This window comes from Leishmania donovani, chromosome 19 (assembly GCF_000227135.1).
Source record: "Leishmania donovani BPK282A1 complete genome, chromosome 19".
Classification (NCBI taxonomy): domain Eukaryota; phylum Euglenozoa; class Kinetoplastea; order Trypanosomatida; family Trypanosomatidae; genus Leishmania; species Leishmania donovani.
The window spans coordinates 166,501-181,373 of record NC_018246.1 but is presented as its reverse complement, the minus strand read 5'-3'; the positions used below and the strand labels follow the sequence as shown (position 1 = coordinate 181,373).

The following is a 14,873-nucleotide window of genomic DNA, read 5'->3' as shown; positions in this document are numbered from 1 at the left end:
GGGCGGTGCAGCGGAGGCGGGTGAGCAGTGGCTGCATCTGCGTCTGTGTTGCTGACATGTGTTCGTGGGCGGGATCGGGGCATACACGATGTAGCAACAGCAGCAAAGTCCTTCGTCGCTACTGCAACTCGTGGTCCACCAGGCCGTCGACGTACTCGTCCATGATCGAGCCGACCTCTGCCATCACCTCGCCCCAGCACTCCTCTGTCAAGGCCGCTGTCAGCCGCTGCGCAAACACAAACTGTGAGATGGAGCTGGTGTTCCACAACCGCTCGTTGTAGGCGATGTACTGAAAGTTCTTCATGCGATACGCACACAGCCTCTGCACGATCGCCTCCGGCACCTCGCCGCGGGCATGCGGAGGGCGTGCTGGCTGTTGCACCGTGACTGTCGTCGAAGACGAGGGCTGCAGCATAGGTGCGCCGCGTCCAAGAGGGGACGCCCCGCCTGCGCGGTCACCGATTGCCCCGTCGCTGCCCTCTGCAGCCGCGTCGTTCGCGTTCTCAAGTCCAAGCCGGACCATATCCGCGTCCAGCTGCGTCAGCTGGTGCTGCAGCTGCGTGTAGAGAAGCATCTCATCCTCCACTTCGGCGCTCATCGCATGCAACGACACATCCACGTCGCCTGTGGCGCCGTCGCTGACGGGGTCTGCCCCGATTGTCGTGTCCACGCCGTCGGCGTACCGCGCTTTCTTCGCGGTTTCCTCTACGAGGCCCTCGGAGTCCACCTCGAACGAGGAGCTGTGCGAGCTCGCCTCGTCGCTGGCGGGAACCTTCCCGGCCCTCTCAGAGGGCCGAGACGCCGCTGGAGAACTGTCTGGTTGCCTTGCCGCTCCGCAGCTCGTGGCGTGCGTGTCCTTGTACACTTGACGCAGCAACTGTTGATGGTCGAGAAGCATGTGATCGATAGCGGAGGAGAGTTCCTCGAACGATTTTTTAGTGGCGGCACTGACCTGGTAACCCGTTGGTGAGGCCGTGAACGCAACGTCACCGGAGTGCGGCAGCGAACCCAGCGGAGACGCAGCTGTGCGAAACACTGTTAATGGCGTCACGCTCTTCGGCATATCATAGTCAGCATCATCACCTACATCGCCGGCCGTACCGGCCTGCACCGTGACGGTGTGCGGCCTCGGCGACCGAGGAACGCCGCCGCCGAAGCCGGACGTTGTCGGTGGAGTACGCGCACCAGAGGGGTGCAGCTGCTGCAGCTGCGGCGTCGCTGCCGCGTAGCTGTTGTAGGCGCTACCGCCCCGGCTGCCAATGGTGGGGCTTGGATGGAAAGAGCCAGAGCGCGACAGAAGCGCTGAAGCATGTCGCACCGCCTCGAGCGGCACGCGCGCGCCTTCCACGGCACCCTTTGGCTTTGCCTTTGGCGCCAGGCCGCGGACGGCGCGTGGCGATTTGAGGACCTGCGAAGTTGACGTGCTGCCGCTGTTGCCTGCAGCAGCTCGCAGGCTTTCACTGTCTGTGAAAACCATCCGCCCACTCGTGCTGCCGCTTCCCTGGCCGGCGTCCACCAACACAAAGCCGTCGCCGCCACCGGCGCGGGATTGAGGGAGATGCAGCTGGGGTACAGTAGGAGCGTCGCCAGCGGCCGCACCGCTGCCTCCGCTCCTGGGCAGCGCCACTGTAGGGGCCGTGGCGGCAAAGGATTTGACGTCGCCGCCCGTGAAGGGCGACTTAACGACGCCGTCATCTGCCATGAACACTGCAGGCGCCGACGGCGATTTGCGCACGAATGCCTCCGCGGTGGGCTGATCCTCGTGCCTTTGGCCTTCGGCAGGCGAGGCAGTGGCGGCATCTCCCTGAGCGAGTGATGCAAAGTTCATGCTGCGCATCCGCGCTGGGCCCCCCAACGAGGATGGCGCGGCGCCAGCCGGCCGAGAGCGCAGCGGCGGTGAAGTAAAGGCGACCGCGTGTGGGTCGCCGTCGGTCGACACATTGCGCTGTGAATGCAGCCGATCAGTAGGGCTGGGAAGGGTAGCTTCGTAGTCGTCGAGCTCACCGGCGGACTTCTCCCCAGGGCGCGCATCGCTTGCGCCGGCTGCCGCCCAGTGCGGGGGGGAGGCGGAGGGTTGCAGCGGTGCGTAGTAGTGCGCACGCAAGTCCTGGTGGTGGTAGGCATATGCGTCGAGGGAATGGCGCCGCTGCACTCTCGCAGGAGAAGCAGACGTGAAAGCACCACCATGACGCCCACCGTAGGTGTCACCGCCATACCTGCCCCGTCGATCGTGCTCTGCGAATTCAGATGCGTTGCGATCGGCAGCGTCGCGCAGCCACCGGGCATCGTCATCGCCACGACGACTGTGCGCCGGCGGCACCGCCTCGTCGCAGAGTAGAACCTCCTCCACAAGCGCCCCGGGTCTCTGGCGTGGCTCCGCGAGTCGAGAAAAGAACGTCTCGCGCTCAGAGCGGCTGCGGTGCAGAACGTGATGGGTACGCCGAACAACGTAGCGGCGTCGCTTCGTCGTCAAACGTGCGGCTGCGTCGGCTTCTCCCGCGGCGTTTGGCCGGTTAGACGTGCGCGAACGACGGATCGAGTCGGCCGCGCTACTGCCCTCCTCGATGCCGCTGTTCCACCGCGCTGCCGCGATGCGGGCATCAAAGCCGGAGGCAGGTCGACCAAACTGCATACGAGGCGGGGAGATTGGACGTCCAGTGGCAGTGGAAGAGACGCGGCGGGTAGAGGGCGATGCACGGGGTCTGCTCTCCTCAAATCGGTACCTCGGTGTGCCTTCTTGGCCGAGCACCTTCGGGTCAATGCTGGCATCGCCGTCGTCGCCCTCTGCTCCACTGCACGCCCACCGCGTCAGCATGCCTTGGCGCGAAAGTCCCTCCAGCCCGACTGTGTCCAGCATCTCGCTCACATCACGGTGGGCAACCCGTTGGACGAGGTTCAGTAACTTGAAGCGCTGCACGAGCACGTTGAACTCGCCGCTCGAGGGGTACGCCAGGGGTGGAGAGGACATCGCCAAAGTTACAGCTCGCCTTTTCCTGTGTGTGCGTGTCGAGCCGCAGGCAGGCCCCCTCCCCCCTCTCTGCGTGGATGCACTGCTGGTGGTTTCCTTTATGGTCTATGGCAACGCAACAACGACAACGAAACGAAAGCTGAAAGGGAAGGGGAGTACCAACAACAACGGCAACTATACGGGTGGCGATCCAAGCAACTCACCAGCACCAGCACGCATGCTAATCCCTTTCCTTTTCGTTTCCTTTCCAAAACGATGGATGAGCAGAGAGAAAGCGCGCGTGCGTGTGTGGGTGATGCCAGCGCAGCTGAAGCTTGCGAGCGTGCGTTCGGGAAACGAGCGGGCGGGTGGCACAGCACTCAGTGAAACGAATAGAGCAACGCACGGCTGTGACGGCGTGGGTGCTATCAGAAACGTAAAGGTAAAAGAGACGTGAGCGTGCACGCCACTTCTCCGCGGTGATGCGCCACGAGATGGCTGCGCCTCTTGTTCTGTGGTGTGTGTATCGGCTACCCCGTCACATGCCGGTACTCTCACTTGGGCCGCGCAAAGACACGCAAAACGCCACACAACGGACATACCAAGAGCGAAAGAAAAACAAGAAGACATGGTGACGGTGGTGCAGCCGACGGCGTTAGAGAGTGGCAGAGGGGGGGGGAGAGGAGAGGGTCAAGAGATGCAGAAAAGACTTCGAGAAGAGGAGTGAAGGGTGGCGAAGTCGTGGAGGAAGGCAGCCTCGACGACGACGCTTCAGTGCGAAAGCGAGCGCCTGCCTGCCTTGCCAATTACGCAACGGGCGCGCACACACACACACACACGAAGAATTTCACGCGCATGTGAGCCTCCGCAAGGTTCATCTGAGCCGCCCATACACAGGGGTGCGCCCGCGGCGGTTCACGCTGCCTCTGCAAGTTCGGTGCACGTGCTCTTTGTGCGTCGTTTGTGCTGGGGTGGATCTTCGCTTGTTTCTGCTTTAACGGTGTCAAGTTAGAGGCGAACAGGAAACAGAGAGAAAGAGACCGAGAAGCAAGCGAGGAGGCACGAACAACAACAACAAGCTCGATGGAATGGCGACGAGGGCGACGGAGACTCGCCCCCTCCCCTTTGCAGGGGAGTCATAAAGGCACGCGAGCGTGTGTGCGTGTGGGGAGGGCAAGTGGACATGGAAGAGGGCAGGCCGGAGACGGCAAAGCGCCCCATTGCGACGCTGAAGGAGAGGAGGAGAGCGAGAGGGCAAGAGAGACGCAGATCGGCACACACACAAGTGTCGCGCCTTCCGACGCACACGCCCTCGCGCTCTCTTAGATTAGCAGCACAGCATTAAGCGACATCTCCTCCACCCTCTCCATTGCTCCTCTTTTGCATGCATGCGCGTCCTTGAATCATATGCTGCCGCATGCTGTAGCTCCTGCGTGAGCTGGTCATGCCTCGAAACATTCTCTGCGGTTCAGACAGGCATACACACGTACGCGTGCGGGATGAGAGGGGAGAGGAGGGTGGGGGAGGTCGACACTAGACGCACACTGACATCCGAGCAGCGCACATGTGCACCGGCATTGGTGCGCGCATCGCTCCCTCTAGCTCGCACACACACAGCTGCACCCTACTCCCCCCATCTTTTTTCGTTTGATCTTGTCACAGCCGCTTAGATGCCACGGCCACCGCGGCCACCACGGCCGCCACGGTTGCCGCCGCGGCCGCGCGGGATGATCTCCTCTTCCTCTTCTTCCTCCTCTTCGTCCTCCTCGTCCTCCTCGTCGACATCGCTGAAGCCGTTAGGGGCCTCGCCGGTGTAGTAGCGCACGGCATTTGGCACGATACACGTGTGCAGCACCTCGAGCATGCTTATGCGCTGCTCCTCGTCGTCCTCCTCGCCGTCCTCCTCGCCGTCGTCATCTCCGACGGCTTCGGTCTTCTTCTTGAATAGCCAAAAGAATGAGAGCTGCGGCACGTCGCGCGTGGTGGTGCGCACCTGCCCCGTGCGCTTCGCCCGCTGCTTCTTTGTGACGGTGTGCATCATGACGTTCTTGCCCGGCTTCCACGTGATGGGCGACACCGTCAGCTCCGGCTTGTCATCCTTGATGCTGACCGTGGCGGTGATGGTTTCCTCCTCGAAGAAGTCGTTCGGCGAGAAGGTGAAAATCACCTGGAAGCTACCGTATTCCCCTTCCGCGACAGAAGACCGAATATCGACGAGGTGCTTCAGAACGTCCTCGTCGTGCGGCTCAATCGTGCTGTCGATCACCGTGTGGTGACGCAGCACGCGCAGCCAGAAGCCCTCCAGGCCAAACGCGTCGGCGGCCTTGGCGGCCTCGTCCGTGTCATCTACTTCCACCGATATCACATTGACGTGCTCCTCCGGCATGCCCTTCTTCACCTCCTCATCGGAGACCGCGGCCCCCGTGACGATTTCCTTGCGACGCTGCAGCAGCGGCTCGAAGAGGGCGTCGTAGCGGCGCAGGATGTCCATCTCCTTCACCTTGTACGCCTTTTGCTGCGCGGAGAAGTCCTTGTCGTAGGCGGAGAGAACCTGCGCCCGCTGACGGATCTTCTCCGGCAGGCCTGCCATGAAATTCTTCGAGAAGTCGGAGTCGAGGTACTTCTGGAAGTCCAGCATGTTGTCCATCTCCATCATGTCACCCTCGTCATCTTCCTCCGGGATCACCACAGGTGCGTTACGCTGGTTCTTCGGCGGCATATCTGGAGCGCAGACGCAAGGGCTGATGTGTTGGAGAGGGATGTGCGGATGGGCAGACTGTAACGCGGTGCACCTCTCTTCGGTTTTCGTTTTTCGCTGCTTTCTTCTGCTTGCACAAACGTGTATGCACTTACGTGGCTCTCTGTGTGGGTCGCACAGGACGCACAGCCACACGATTGGCAATGCCGAGAGAGAGGGAGGGAGGGAAGGAGGGAGGGAGGGAGGGGGTGGAGAGAGGAGGGAGGCCTTGGAGCAAATGCGAAGAACACACAGAAGGGGCGAGGCGGGGGTCGAGACGCAGCGGCTGCGGACCGAGGGCGGAGACACAGCTCGTGGAGCTGTGCGATGGCCGTACGTGCATGCTTGTATTCTCAGTTGTATGTGAGGGGGGAAGAGAAGCGAGACAGAGAAAGTAAAGGACGAGGTGAGCACGGCGACAGAGGAGACGCCCGGACAGGGCAGGAGAGCATCCGTATGCGAGAGACGAAGAGAAAAACATGGATGGGCAACGTGATGGGCGCGAGGGGAGAGATACGGAGAGCGGCCGCCGCAGCATTCGCTGCTACCCCACGCCCGCCGACGCAAGATCACATGGATCACGCCAGAGAGTCGGGAAGCGAGAGAGAGAGAAAGAGGGGGCCTTTCGCTGCGCTTCGCAGCCGCGCCGATAGAGCACGAGCGTTGCGGTGGCGAATGGGCCGCAGCAAGCGCGCGCGCGGACGCCCGTACGCACGTGGACAAATCACATGCGGCGCAGTCGGTGTCAGGCTACCGCACGCACCTCGACGGCAGCCAGCAGCGCTGCGGTTACAATGTCGAAAGCCGTCGTATTGCCGGCGCACGCGACGGCGGCCACGTCCAGACAGCTCCATCCATAGCGATTGAGCAAGCCAACAGGGCAACCGAAGTGCACGAGCAGCCCGTTCAAGGAGCAGAGGAGCTGCAGCGACGACATCGCCGGCGCCGGTGAGTCAGGGAGGTGAGCATCACACGTGCGAGCTGGGCCGACAAGGTCAAGCTGCGACATGGCGACGTGCAAAGCAGTGCCACCCTCCTCATCCCTCAGCTGAGCTAAGCTCGGATGGCGGCTCAGGAGCTGCTTTACGCCAACGACGTCGAGTTTCTCCACCAGGTAAAAGAACGCCGTGAGAGCCGACGGCACAGCGCGGACAACGGTGCGACGGGCCGCGGTAGAGCCGGGTTCAGTAGCCGCTTCACAGTGGCTCTGCACTGCGGCGTGCGGAGGCACCGGCGCCGGTGCAGCTGCATTGACCACCGTCGACAGCAGCGGCCCTGTATGCGGAAAGGACAAGAGGCTTGATGAGTGTGTGCCGCACACCGAAAAGCGAAGTTCACAGTAGCTGGCCTCGCCGTGCTCTGCAGCAGCAGCGCTGGCCGGGGCAACGCGTGAGTGGTGCGTTTCGTAGTAGGAGATAATGCCGCGCACCAGTGCCTCTCTCGATGAATCATCCCTCGCAAGATTGAAGGGGACTTCGATGTCGAAAAGGGTGTGAGCCACGCGCGCCACCGCCGCTAGAGACGGCAGCATCAGCAGTCCGCAGCCACACGTGGGCTGCGGTGCTGCAACGCCGTTGCACCTGCGCTGTGCCGTCAGCGTCGCCATGCACTGACGCCAGTGACTCAGCTGAGATGCAACGGGAGTTGTCTGAGCTGCCGCATGGCCGTGGCGTAGCTGCAGCACGGCAGACACGCTCACCATGTTCCTGAGTGTCGAGAGGCAGGCCTCGCCCTGACCCGTCCTAAACTGCAGGACGGCAAGCAAGCGGTACTCGCGAAGATGTCGCAGCATGTCAGCACAATCCTCCACACGCAAGGCTTGGCTGACCGAGGCGACGACCTGATGTGCCATGCGGTAGTCCCTAGCCTCCCACGCCAACACGAGGGAGGCGTACTCCATCGCGCGACGGTGAGCCACTAGCAGCGTCGGCGGCGGCAGCAGCGAAGTTGTCGTAGTAGCAATGGGCAACGATGCGCCACTGCACTCCATACTCTCGCGGTCGATGGAGGTGCGAGTGGCCGCTGTCGGTGATGCGGCTGCGCTAGGGATGGCACCGGCATCGCTTACGGGTTGTAGAAGCTCCTCGGCGAACCATGCACGGACCTCCGCCTTGAGGAGGTCGAAGCGGCTTGCCACGAAGTCCTCAACAGTGCCCATCGATGTCGAAGACGACGACCTTGCAGTAAAGGCCACGCGCCACGCTTCCGCAACATTGCCGCCGAAGCTGTTGTAAACGCACGGCCCGCGCCAGCTGTCCCAGTACGAGGAAGGGGGTGTGCCTGTTGTGTCTCGCGCTGCAGCGGCCTCGGCGCAGGCAGACACGGCGCTTTGCCGTAGGAGCTCATCGTACGCGTCCTCAGCAGAAATTGTGACAACGTGGTCCAGCACGTACACATCGACACCCGCCTGTTGGACTGGGGCCCCGGAGACCAAGTCGTGAGCCGCTGGTGTCGCTGTGGTCGGAGGAATGCAGTCCGGGAGTGCCAGAAGCACCTCCCGCGGGTCCACGTGGTTGCGCAGGTAGCGAATGCCCTCGGCAACTTCGCCGCGGTGAAGTGCGGCAAAGCCGGCCATGCAATGCAGGTCAGACTCGACAGCGCGCAGTGCGTCGTCTGCGTCGGCGGCAGCTGCGGCGTTGCGCGCCACCGCCGCAGCGCGTCGACGATGGAACGCCAAGAGCTGGAATGCGGCTTCGCTGTTACCGCCTGTCACCATCTCGGCTAGCTGCACGCGCAGCGGGCTCAGCTGCAGCATCCACACCGTCCGGTCGCTCGCCACACAAACAGATGTGCCCTGTCCGCGCAGCGCGCCGTAGCGAATTCCTGGCAGCGGAACGCGCTGACTCCTCGAGGTGGCGCCAACGCCTGCGCCGTATTCGAGGAGGGAGACGACGTCGCAGTGGTGCGCCGTGAAGAGAAAGATGTGAGGAAAGCGAGCCAGCACGAACTCAACGACGGTGTCTGCCTGGAAGACGTCGCCCATGACGAGATCGTCGTCTTTGCTGCGCAACGCAGAGCCTCGGGCAGCCGCAGAAGTTGTCGCGGAGGCGATCGCGGCGCCCCTTGCGGTACCAGTGCGCAGCAAGATGGGGTTCGCTCCCGCTGCGGCAGCGGCGCTTGTCCTCCAACCTGCATCGTCGTCCTGCGCGCACCCCGCCATCGCTGCAGCTGGCGGCACGCCAACCTCCATGACGGTGTTCGGGGCCTGCGTCCGAACCAGAAAGGTGTTGTGGTCGCTCCCGACCGAGAGCAGAGGCGGGCGGGTGCCGTCGAGGCGAAGAACACACCACGTAGAGCCCCCGATGAGAGACAGCAGGCTCACTTCGCGGCGCATCCCGACGCACACGCTCAGTCCAGCCTCCACACTAGCGGCGAGCAGAGGCACACCATCGCCAGTGAGAGCGCCGGCAGACGCGGCGAAAGGGAGAGCAGTTCCGCGGCGCATCGCGGGGGCAGGGCTACACATGAGCACACACTGCGCCCGTTCCGGCAGCACGTAGCGCTGGCGCAGCACGACACGCGGCGGCGGTGGGGAAGACCTGGCGGTGGCGTTGCTGAGGGCGGCACTGCCGCCGAGAGCACCATCTTCGATGGGCTCATTTGCGGATGGCCACACACTGCTCACCGCACCAGACGCCGACGTCGATACGCGGTCAACCACGTACACGGCAAGCTCTTTCTTCTGCTTCTCTGCCACGCACACCACGTGTGCCCTACTCCCCGAGGAGGAAGACGACGAGCAGAAAAGGGGAGCGGCACCGCCCCTGCCGTCACGGCTGTGATGGTGAGCGTTCCCGTGGTGCTGGTGAAGATTGCCACCATTGCTAATGGTGCTTTCCAGCGGGCTCGCGGCTGGCATGGTCGCCAATGTGCTCTGGAGGGTGCGCGCGGAGGAGCTGCCGTAGCTGCATTCGCTCGGCGTGCGGAGGTGCGAGGTGGTGCGGCTGTGCTGGTTGGCACCGTCGTCGTCTCCCACCGTCAAGCGGCTTGTGCGCCCGCGGGTATGCGCCGAAGGGAAAGCACCGGTCATTGGCACCACACTGCTGTCGCCGCCCACCCCGCCACTCGCGCCGGAGCCAACCACGGGCAGTGGCGGTGCAACAGAAAAAGAGGAGACCTCCGTTGCGATGGTGCTCAGTACTGCGTAGGTGTCTGCGTGGAGGAGCTGCAGGCGACCGCCACAGAGGACAAAAAGAAGATTCTGGCTGCGACTGTGCTGCAGCTGCTGAACCGCGGCACCGGAAGCGGAGACGGCGCAGCGGCGCGTAACCGTTGTGAAGACGGCACTCTCGTCTGTGGAGACGGAGGCTGGGGCAGCAGCACCAGCTTCTCCCGAAGGAAGCGTAGCGCCGATTGCAGTCGCCTCTTCCGGTGCAACTAAAACGCTTGCCGCGGTCCGAGATCGAGTCGACGGCAAGGATGAGATGGAGAGACGTACCAGCTGCCCGCAGCTGGTGCCCACGTGCGTGTTGGTGCCATAGCTGTCAAGCGCGGTTATCTTACCGTCTGTCTCATCGAGCTCGAAGAGCCTCAACAGTCTGCGCACAGCCGGCATACGTCACACGATGTATACATACATGCATATATACGTGTGTGTGTGTGTGTGTGTTTGCGCGCGCGCGCGTGATCCGGAGCGAGGGAGACCAGGGATCAAGGCAGCAAGGGTGGGGATAGGGGTAGAGGATGAGGGGGATGAAGGGGTCCGGTGAACGTGTGCAACAAGCGACCCTAGTGCGTGTGAAAGTGTTCGTGTTTCCTGATGATGATCGGATGCGGAATTTCCCCGCAGAGAGAGGGCAGAGCCCTGCAGGTGCAGGTTCGCATGGAGAAAAAGGCGGAGATGGCACAAGACCAGATGGGTAGCACAACCCTCGAGAAGAGAGCGGGCGTAAAGGGTGGGGGTGAGTGGGGAGCAAAGGTGAAAGTGGCACGATGATGACTCATCTTGATCTCGTTTTGGCGCTGGCGTGCCGGTCGACATGGGCTGCCATTGCCTCGGCGACACAGTCCAAGGGGCCGCAGCAACAGAGACGAGCAAAACAATTCTGGTCGCAAGCCTGCGCTGCTATCGGAGCGCTACACACGCTGCCTTGTCGCCCCGTGGTGGTTGACAATGCATGGCAGCCCCCCACCCACCCACGCGGGGCGCAGGTGCTGAATACCAAGCGAGTGCTCCGTTGTTTTTCGTTTGAGTGAGCTCACCCTTAGTTCCGTTCCTTTGGCCTCTTCCTGGTGAGGAGCTTAGTCCTGTCGCCACTGATGGCCGCACTCGACGCACTTGAAGAACACGGTTGCCGGCTCGTCAGCAGAACGCATTTGGATTTGAATAAAGTAGGCCTTGGTGCTCTGGCACGGGTTGTCTTCGTTCTGGCACGGAATCGTCGTGATCTGGCCTCCCTCCGCGGATGTCTCCGCCTTGCCTACTGGAGCGAACGCAGCGGTTGTGTGGCACGCCGCGGCGCTGGACGAAGCCGCCGCCTCCATCGCCGGATCTTCCTCAGCGTCCATGAGTTGACGGTTGTGCGACACAAAGGAGTGCTGGATGGTGAGGATTGGCTCACCGAACGCGTTTCTGGGGACTTGCGGGCTCGCGCTGGCGACGGAGTGGACGTAGCGGCACGTGGCACACGCGAGCGCGTTGCCCTCCACATGCGGCACCACGAGCAGCAGCGTAGAACAAAACGGACAGAAGAACATATGCCCGTGTCGGTGTGTGCGTCTATCTCCTTCTGGCGTCTACCACGTGCGCGCCACAGATGCTCTGGAAGTGGGGGTGGGAATGGGGGGAGAGAGAGGGGTAGGGTCGGCAACGAAGGGCTCCAGCAGATGAAGGAACACATGGGCCAAGGGCAACGCAAGATTGATTGGACGTTGTGTCGCGCGCCCGCTCGTGTTTTTTTTTTTTTTTTGGCCGACAGCACTTGGTTAGCGGCGAGATGCAATGATGAACGGATCAGACCGGCGGGAAGTGCACATGAGCCACCCTACCGACTGCGCTGCTGACGGTGGTGGTGGTGTTCGTGGTGCAGGATGCTGCAGCGAAAAGGAGACGTCTAGAGGGCAGGAAGCTGAAGAGAGAGGTGCGTGTGTAACAAGGGGAGGGGCTTGGCATCAATCCTTTGCAGAAGCGGACCGGATGCGCGATGCCGCAGTGGTTACCGGGCTGCACTGTACGACACAAGGCTCGCAGAGGGTGAGCTGGCGAACGCGGCCAACAAAGGGAGTGCATTGAAGCTGTTGGCCATGTGCCTTTCCCGCTTCCCTTCGAGCCCCAGACACAGCGCACAGCAGCAGCCCTTTCCGTGTAACCATCCTGCCACCATCACCGCCGTTAGACCAAGCATATTTTGTTTCGCGATTACTTTCTCATTCTCTCATCCACCAGTGGCGCACCCCCCTCTCTCCCAAAGAGAGACGGAGAGGTCACGAGCCTGTCAAAGGAGCTCGGCGGGCCGGAGGACAGTACGTCAGCCACAACAAGAAAAGGGAGGATGCGAGAGAAAGGCGGAGTGACGGCGGGAAAGAACTGACAAGAAAACGAGAGACAACACGGAGGCACGCAAAGCCTTGCGCAGGCAACCACCACCACATCGTGGGCGACCGCCACAACAAATCGAATACTCCACACAGACACACGCAGACACAGCGATCGAGTCAGACGGACCCGAGCAAGCGCACGTATACGGAGAGGGAGTAGCGTCGGCAGAAACGCACTAAATAACGAAACGGAATCGCAGACGGCACCATCGACGCCAACTTCCCTCTGGGAATGCCTACGTGACTCACGCATGCGAATGCCGGTCATCCGGTGCGCATGGTCAACGCGCTCGCAAAGCCCGTCGAATCCACCCTCCCCCCCTCACGCGCCATCGCCCTACCCCCACATCGATCGAGCATGTGCGTGCACAGCCGCGGCATAAAAAAAGGGAGGGGGCCCAGACACGGATGAGGGGAGACGAGAACGGGAGCGCAACTGTACACGGCATGCTTTCGCTTCTTTGCGTTTGCGCGCCAGCGTGCGCGCTCTTCAACCCCCTCTGGGACTTCTCTATTTCGTGCATGGGTGCGTGGGCGTGCATCTCCGGGAACACGGGCTGGAAATACCCAGACCGTATCCAGCCTTACAGGCCGAGTGTCTTCATCGTCAGCTCATGGCCGTGAAACTGCTTCTCCACAAGCGCGCGCGGCGTCGGCTGCACGTTCGGGTCGTTCTCCGGCAGGCCGTAGAGGTCGCAGGGGGCCAACTCCGTGAAGTTGCCGCGGTACGCGTTGTAGAGGGTGTTGCTTGTAGGCATGGCCCCGAGACGACGGCTGCCGAGCAGGGTCACCTCCGTCAGCGCCACCTCCGTCGCGGCGCCCAGGCCGTGCGTAGTGCGGATGTTGTGCATGCGCAGCGCCTCTTCCTGGCGTCGCGCACTGCGCTGAATGAACTCCACCGGGTGCATAAGGCGCTCCTCACGCGCCTGAGGACGCGGGAGGCTGATATCACTGGTCATACCGGCAGAGGACACTGTACAATAAGGTGGGAGGAGAGGAAAAAAGAAGGCACAAGGAGGCGGCGGTGCTGATGGGCGGTGGGCGCGGTGGATGAGGGACAACGGAAGAGCAGCAGCGAGTCCAACAGAGAGAGATGAAACAAAATAGTAACCAGACGTCTGGCGCACACGAACTTCCTTGCCAACTCTGGGCGTTGCTTCGTTGAGAGGAGGGAGGTGTATTGACGTATGTGCGTGCGCGCGGATGTGGGTGTGGCGAGTGCGTCCTAAAGGTCAACGATTCAGTTTGACAGGAAACAGGGGGGGGGATAGGCTTCTATATGGGTATGCACAGTGTGTCGGCGAGGGTTAGGTGTGAGTGGTCGTGCGCACACATGTCAGCCGTCCGTCCGTGAATGAGACCCACATACACACAAGGGCCAAGAGATGCAGAGATGGCGAGATGGAAGGAGTGAAGGATGACGGGCGAAGGACAACACAAGATGCACCACGACCACTTCTCGCCGTGCGCTGCCCATGCACGCAGAGGTGGGGAGAGAGAGAGAGACGGGAGATGGGAGCTGCGGCGGTGGGCAGAGGTCGAGAAGCATACAGGCTATAATCTCGCTCCCCTTTTCCCTCTCTTCTTTGCCTCTGATCGCTTCGCCATGATGTGAAGGTCTAAACACCCGCGCACATTCATAGGTGTCGCAGCAAGCAAGGCAGAAAAGGAGAAGACAAGATGCGAGCGTAATGCTTCCTGTGCTCCGGTACGCGCCACAATCGCCCAGAAGCGCGTTTTTCCTTCTGCTTTTATCCTTTGTTTTTTCTTGTCGCGTTGGTGGGTACGTAGATCAAATGCCCGTCAATGATGCTGTTGTATATGAGCCGCTCGAGGGGAAGAGTCGAGGACTACCTGACAGCGGAGGTGGAGGAGGGCAGTGCCGCCCATCTCTACAGTTCTGCACCCCTCCGCTCCTTTCCCCACAAACGCCCTTTGGTGTCGAAGACGCACAGACACGGATAGGTGTCAATCTTCGTCTAGAGAAAAGCGAACGGAGCCGCGCACGCGTACGTGCGCACACCAGAGAGGGGAGGGGAGCTATAAGCCCAGAGCTTCTTCGATTGCCACCGCTGCCCCTCACACTGCTTTGTCAGAGGCGGCATGGCCGCCACGTGTGGCACCACAGTCGACACTACACCCCGAACGCCCACGTCGTTTGCCTTTCACTCACTTTAGCCCTACTCTCGCGCGAGTTCAGAAGAAGTACAAGTAGAAGAAAACAATGAGGAAAAGCCCGATCGCTGCCGGTGGGCCGTACGTCTTGAGGAGACGCATGCGGTTCATCTGCACCGTCTTCTTGTAATAGCGGGAGCTCTGATCCACGAGCTCGGCGGAGTAGTTCGTCATGGTGTCGAGCCCCTCGCCGCGCGTCATGAGGTCTTCCAGATTCTTGCGCATAACCATGTGCACATCCGTGATCTCCTGTCGCAGCGCATCGTACTGTGGGTTGACCTGGCGACGTATCATGCCCGTTGCCCCGACACCGCCACCACTTGGGCCGGCGCCAGCTCCAGACCCACTACTGCCACCGCTTGTCCCGGAGCCGACCACAATTCTGTCCCCGGTGGTACGGTCCTGCTGCATGATGCGCGTCACGCACTTTCGCAGCGTCGCGTCAAACTTGATAAACTGGTACGCCCTCACGTTGGG

At 61.8% G+C, this 14,873-nt stretch overlaps 6 protein-coding genes across 6 annotated transcripts in view; all 6 read right to left on the bottom strand.

Annotated features, from left to right (window-relative positions):
* Nucleotides 1–118: 118 nt before the first annotated feature.
* LDBPK_190450 (hypothetical protein, conserved) lies at nucleotides 119–2,968 on the bottom strand (the record flags this gene model as incomplete). Its single annotated transcript, XM_003860175.1, has 1 exon — nucleotides 119–2,968. The coding sequence occupies one exon, from the start codon at nucleotides 2,966–2,968 to the stop codon at nucleotides 119–121; it is 2,850 nt and encodes a 949-aa protein (XP_003860223.1).
* A 1,645-nt stretch (nucleotides 2,969–4,613) lies between these two features.
* LDBPK_190440 (nucleosome assembly protein, putative) lies at nucleotides 4,614–5,666 on the bottom strand (the record flags this gene model as incomplete). The annotated part of the gene is made up of 1 exon (XM_003860174.1): nucleotides 4,614–5,666. One exon carries the CDS (start codon nucleotides 5,664–5,666, stop codon nucleotides 4,614–4,616), a length of 1,053 nt encoding a protein of 350 aa, XP_003860222.1.
* Nucleotides 5,667–6,429: 763 nt separating this feature from the next.
* On the bottom strand, nucleotides 6,430–10,239 carry LDBPK_190430 (hypothetical protein, conserved; the record flags this gene model as incomplete). Its single annotated transcript, XM_003860173.1, has 1 exon — nucleotides 6,430–10,239. The coding sequence occupies one exon, from the start codon at nucleotides 10,237–10,239 to the stop codon at nucleotides 6,430–6,432; it is 3,810 nt and encodes a 1,269-aa protein (XP_003860221.1).
* A 686-nt stretch (nucleotides 10,240–10,925) lies between these two features.
* Nucleotides 10,926–11,381, bottom strand: LDBPK_190420 (RNA polymerase III C11 subunit, putative; the record flags this gene model as incomplete). Its single annotated transcript, XM_003860172.1, has 1 exon — nucleotides 10,926–11,381. The coding sequence occupies one exon, from the start codon at nucleotides 11,379–11,381 to the stop codon at nucleotides 10,926–10,928; it is 456 nt and encodes a 151-aa protein (XP_003860220.1).
* Nucleotides 11,382–12,805: 1,424 nt separating this feature from the next.
* Nucleotides 12,806–13,180, bottom strand: LDBPK_190410 (hypothetical protein, conserved; the record flags this gene model as incomplete). The annotated part of the gene is made up of 1 exon (XM_003860171.1): nucleotides 12,806–13,180. One exon carries the CDS (start codon nucleotides 13,178–13,180, stop codon nucleotides 12,806–12,808), a length of 375 nt encoding a protein of 124 aa, XP_003860219.1.
* A 1,237-nt stretch (nucleotides 13,181–14,417) lies between these two features.
* The window catches only part of LDBPK_190400 (synaptobrevin-type transport protein, putative), a gene marked incomplete at both ends in the record, with an annotated part of 843 nt that continues 387 nt past the window's right edge, over nucleotides 14,418–14,873 (bottom strand). Inside the window, one exon of the mRNA XM_003860170.1 lies at nucleotides 14,418–14,873. This exon is cut by the window's right edge and continues 387 nt beyond it. Coding sequence (XP_003860218.1) covers nucleotides 14,418–14,873 — 456 coding nt within the window.